This window comes from Ictalurus furcatus, chromosome 10 (assembly GCF_023375685.1).
Source record: "Ictalurus furcatus strain D&B chromosome 10, Billie_1.0, whole genome shotgun sequence".
Taxonomy (NCBI): Eukaryota; Metazoa; Chordata; class Actinopteri; order Siluriformes; family Ictaluridae; genus Ictalurus; species Ictalurus furcatus.
The window spans coordinates 28,521,199-28,527,074 of record NC_071264.1 but is presented as its reverse complement, the minus strand read 5'-3'; the positions used below and the strand labels follow the sequence as shown (position 1 = coordinate 28,527,074).

Here is a 5,876-nt window from a genome sequence, read left to right as displayed (position 1 = left end):
GTCATTCTCTCTCACCTCGACTCAAGGTGTTTCAGCCTGCACACCGTCCGCACACAGGATGTTTTTTGTTTTTCGCACCATTCTGTATGAACTCTACCTCTATCTGCATGTTTGGATGACATCATGAATACGCAGGTGTACCTAATGAACTAGACAGTAAGAGTAGCCAAGCAGCATAATTCAGGTCTGTAATGTTCTACTGGCTTCCTGTTGCTCAGACTACCAAATACACTAAACAGGAAAGTTTAATAACTTTCATTCAATAAAAAAACCACTAAACTTACAATCATGTGTCATTTTGTGTAGTTTGTACTTTGATTAGTGTTAAGTCTATCGCCTTTTCTTTTCTCTTATCTTCTAAAAGGTCTACAACTGTACAGTATTTCACATGCACCCTCTCAGTCACCGCTGATGACGTGCTCTGGATACTTGAGAAAAATATTAACCCACACATATCATCAATATGCTGGCACATTTAGATATTACAGCTGTGTAAATCTCAACCATAATAGTGTCGTTGTCGAGTCATTGATATTAGATTTTTAGCCTCCCATCTCATATCAAAACTGTTTCTGGCAGCCTTTATTCTGCTCAGGTTCTTTTTTAGAAAAACCCGGTTTAAATCTCCAGAGGTGTCGCTCACACATCCAAGCACTCACGCGCGTCATTCCTTAGCGGTGTGGATAGAGGAGTGCTGGGATTTCATCAGACACGCAGGCAGCTCGCACCAGGCTGTCAGCTCTGCAACATCTCAATGCCATGTCTGATCTGATAGCACGAGGAGGAGATACAAGACAGCTCAGAAATGCCTGGCTAAAATAAATAAATAAATACATAAATAAATAAAATAATTATAATTATTTCAAACGCAGGTCTCAGCTCGACAGGAATGAAGTTTGTAAATTATACAGACAACCTTTTAAAAACGTGAGGTGCGACGGTAGCAGTGACCGTCTATGAGAATATGCCAAATGCAAAACCCCCCCCCCCCCCCCAAAAAAAACACAAATACTAACAAGTCTAATACAAGGGCTTTTAAGCTTTATTTTACAGCACAAACATTAACACTAAAATTTGTTATTTACAAAAATGCTTTACAATTTTTTTAAATTTTTTAATCAATATCTGAGAACTTGCTTAGTTACAGAGACATCGACAGGCCTCTAGTCTTCCTTTAACAAAACAAAACAAGGCATCACCATTACAAGCTGATGCCAAAAGTTTCCTTTTTCTTCTTTAATACAAGTATAAAACATTACAATTTTACGACAGACAAGATATTAGTGTATACAAAAAAAAAATAAATAAATAAGTGCCAGAAAATATAATGTTTACCCTTTACATATTCACAAGCCTGAATTTAATTCCATTTCTACGTGTGTAAAACAGGAGAGCCGATAAAGGGCACATGGACCTCTACCAAATGAAGGAAGAAAAGAAAAGAAAAGAAAAAAAAAAAACTGACTTTCCAACAGACATAGCTGTACTGACCTTTATATGACGTTAAGTGCCTAATTACTTTCCTTTTGTATAAAGGTTAACCTTTCTGTACTGCCGGCTGTTGACATATTGATAAAATCTGACAGAACACAACTTTCATTATGCAGTCGACTGAACATTAAAATGAGGGGGGAAATAATTGCGGTGCAATTCCAGGCAATATGCATTACTGTAAGGAAACAAGACATTTGTAAAAGAAAGAAAAAAGAAAAAAAGAAAACTGCAAACAGGAAGGAGTCCATGCTGATAACGAGAGAGACAGATTTTTTTTTTATTACAGGAAATGCTTAAAAGAAGTAGTAGTAGTAGTAGAAGATGAAGGCAAAGAAGATAAAGACAAAAAAAGGTGGTGTATCTTAAAAAACAACAAAAAAAACCCCCACAAACAACCAGGAATGAAATAATTACAGTGCAGAAGTGCAGTGAATGTAAAAAGGCACAATTTGCCCACAAACTAAAAGTCTGTATGACTATGGAGGTTGAAAATGAACCAGTGATCCACAGGAACATTATCAGCTCTTGCTCAGAGAAAGTCATTTACAGCCCAGCTGTTGCAGTCCACATGGTTCCGTCCTTTCAGATGTAGGTCTCGACAGCAACTGTGAGTAAAGCGCACGTGGACGACACACTAGAAGACCTCTCGTGCATGGTGTTGTTATTTAAAGTAGAGATCACAGAGTCGTGTCCGGGTTCGGCGTCGGGACAAAGTCCGAAACACGGTCTCTGCAGAACCGAGTAGAATTTTCTCCTGAAGCTCTGGTTAATCCAAAAGTAAAAGATGCAGTTGAGGAAGCCGTTGGATGTCGGTAACCACACGGCTACAAATTCCACCCACTCTGGGACCCCGCTGCCGGATATCGCTGAGAAACGTCAAGACAGGAAGAACGTGTTAGCAGGTTACAGTAGAGATGTTTGTGCTACGAAAAATCCTGTAGCACACGGCCTACTGAGATTGCCTCAGGCCGAACACATAAATAATTCCTGAACTAAGCCAGACTGGATTTTTAACACACAAAAAAAAAAAAATTCGCCAAATCTAGACTATATCTGATCAGGATGTAGCCATGGAGCTGTAATCCAGGACTCTGAACACCACTAGTGAAGGATTTTAAAATAATAAGATATGTGAAGTGACCACACAAACGAATACTGTGGTGTCGAGTCTATCTGACTGTTTTCATGTTAAATTCTCAGCAGGTTCGACAGTAGTTCCGACTCAAGATCAGGTTTACGTTAACGCATTCATTCGAATACGTTATTTTATCTTTCGTAACAGCTCATATGCAGGAGCTTGCATGGCAGACGTGCCACGTAAACCAATTAAATCCACGAGTAATCACGGACATGGTGAGGGACGTTTATGAGTCGTGAGTCTCCAGTGTCAGTGCTTTGTAAGTCACGAAGTCTTCAGGGCAGACCAGTTCACTCTGTTTTTTTTTTTCTGTGTAACATGACAATTTTTTTTGACTTGTTAACTTCAATAAAAAGAAATAATAATAATAATAATAATAATAATAATAAAAAAAACATGGTTCACTTGACTATTTTGTAAAAACATCAATGGTGAATTTGACTACTTTTGAAATGGTTAGTTTGATTATTTTGTAAATACACAAAAAAAGTTAGTCTGACTATATTGTAAATATATAAATAGTTTGACTATATTGTAAATATATAAATAGTTTGACTATTGTAAATATATAAAGGTCAGTTTGATTATTTTGAAATGATGTAAATAGTTGATTTGACTTTACTTTGTAAATACGTAATTAGTTTGTGGTGCCGTGATTAAATACTCTTTCCTAAAGAAAAAAAAAAAAAAGAAAAGTTATAATCTACTATTTTCTGTTGTAAAACCAAAGACCAAACCTGATTAAATTCTTCAGAAATACTTTCTTCTTCCTGCCCTTCACGCTGTTACTATTCTCTTTTCTGACACTGTTTCACGTTAAGTGTAGCACCGTCATTCCGACCACAATACCTTCAAATAGACTACGTTCACATGGACAGCGATAATCTAATTATTGACCTTTATTCTGAATAAGACGTGTGACATTCTGATTAAGGTGTTTACGAGGCGCTTTTAGAATACTCCTTTCGTGTTCCCTTTTACACGTTATAGAACGTAGATCGATTTAACATCACACGTCAATACGTCCCCGCGCCGCGCCACGCCGTCCCCTCCAGAATTTCATGTATCGACATACAGTTCGTCTTCGTTATGGAACCGTATACGGTTTCGGGTGTTTCGTTTTTAATTTCGCGAAAGCTTTAAGTACAGTTAATTATCTGTCGTGCTGTACGCACTAATAGATGACCGCGTGAAGCCGTGGGCTGCGTCCCAGACCGCGTACTCACCTACTGTACGGTATATAGAAATGCATGTATTTCATCGACTATATAGCAGGTAAGTACGCGGTTTAGGACGCAGCCGTGCTCTTTTATTTGCCGTCAAACGGTTGAGCGCTGCCGTGTGTGTACGTGTCCTGTCGCGAAATGCGGTGAAAACTCCCACACGGCGTTAATAGTGCGATTAAGGTGTGTACGCACGTCGATAACGCGACTAAAACAGGAATACTCCACACGCCTTAATTCTTCAAGTATGACGTGCTAGTTTCTTAATCAAAGTATTGTCTTAATCAGGTTAGATCATTGTTGTCCATGTAAACGCACTGATTGGAGGAGTAAATAAATATTCAAAATTGTACGTGACGTCATCCAGCGCCTTTCAGAGCGTGCATCAGACTAACTAGGTAGTTTCCCCTGAAACGAGTAGGCAACCCTGAGAACAATAATGCATACATGCACAAGATTAACTGCTCAGTCTGTTGCGTTGCATTGCATTGCATAAGCGAGACAAACCCACCGGTGTAGATCATGATGACCATGCAGGGGGTCCAGCACGTGTAGTAGGCGGTCATGACAGGCACGAGCACGCGCGAAGCCACGGCAGGTCTGGTCCATCGACCGGATCCGTATCTCCTCAACTTCCTCCGCTGCGCCCTGGCGGTGACCCAAAGCCTGAGGTTACAGAAGGTCATGAGGGCCGAGCAGGGGAAGAAGATGAAGCAGGTGAGGGTGAGAGAGTACGTCACGTTGCTGGAGTAGGACGGATTGCACACGAGGGACGCCCTGGAGAAGTGCACGTCTATGATTCCCTCCGGGCACGTGATGGGCACGAGCAGAACCGGAGGGAAGAGCCAGGCGAACCCGATGAGCATCAGGGAGCGCCTTCGGGTCAGCATGGTGGAGTACTGCAGCGGGTAAAACACGGCCACGTAGCGCTCCAGGCTGATGCTGGCCAGCGTGTACATGCACGTGGAGTAAACGGTGGCGTTAACGAAGGCCACGACGTGGCAGAACGGGTCGGGTTCACTGCTGTAATCCTTCACCAGGCTCACGCACAGGTTCAGCGGCATGACGATCAAACCGAACGCCGAGTCCGCACCGGTTAACGATAATAAGAAGTATCGCGAGTTCCGCGACCATCCCGGTACCGCCGAGTAAATCACCGACACCACAGCCACGTTCCCCAAAGTGATCATAACACCCAGAACCAAAATAATCCCAATTTTAACAGGCCGGTGTGCCTCCAGCAGACTCAGTGTGTCCTTTTTAACATCAAACTCACAAGACTCGTTACTCCTCATGATGCTGAAGACATCAACCCCAAGTGGTGCTCATCGTGATCATTTGTTGTTACTTTGGGATCAACTGGGAAGAAGAGAGGTGGGGGGGAAAAAAAGATCGGAAGACTAAAGAAGCACATGGGTCTACCTTTTAGGATACAAACAAATATTCAAAGGGGGAGGGAAAGGAAGGAAGAAAGAAAAAAAAAACTAAACACCTGTGACAAATCAACCTTTAAGCCTCATATGACCTAAAGCATCCAATTAGATGCCTGGAGCAGGTAGTAGAACCCCGTGACAGTCACATGACATGTCATGTGACTAGCTCTAACCGTTATAGCCTATATATAATTAGATAGCCCAATAAAAGGCTACAAAAGGTAATCAAACATTAAACATAAACGTGATTTAAAAAAAAGTTCCAATAAAACTTTAAACGGACACGACACTGTTCTTACTCTGAGTTGAAAAATGGTGAATTTCCCAACAAACACTGTATAAGTTAAGTCCAAAGTACAATGCGTCGCACTGATGCCTCACACTGTCAGTGGGTGCGACTCAATCAGTGATGAATCAGTAGAGTATATCGTGTACACGAGGTCGGGCACTGGTAAGGACCCTGGCTCACTACACATTGTTACACCGATGATTCAGATTCCGGCGACATGGCTATGTACTCACGTTGTAAAACGTCACCGCTGGCATTTAAACGTTCTCTCCTAGTCAGTGTGGGTTTCCTCTGGGTTC

General features: G+C 41.5%; 1 protein-coding gene across 1 annotated transcript; it reads right to left on the bottom strand.

Annotated features, from left to right (window-relative positions):
* Nucleotides 1–1,014: 1,014 nt before the first annotated feature.
* On the bottom strand, nucleotides 1,015–5,646 carry zgc:162592 (uncharacterized protein LOC561993 homolog). Its single transcript, XM_053635563.1, has 2 exons — nucleotides 4,367–5,646; nucleotides 1,015–2,360 (listed from the first exon to the last, which is right to left on the bottom strand). The coding sequence occupies exons 1-2, from the start codon at nucleotides 5,148–5,150 to the stop codon at nucleotides 2,077–2,079; spliced, it is 1,068 nt and encodes a 355-aa protein (XP_053491538.1). The 5' UTR covers nucleotides 5,151–5,646; the 3' UTR covers nucleotides 1,015–2,076.
* Nucleotides 5,647–5,876: the final 230 nt, after the last annotated feature.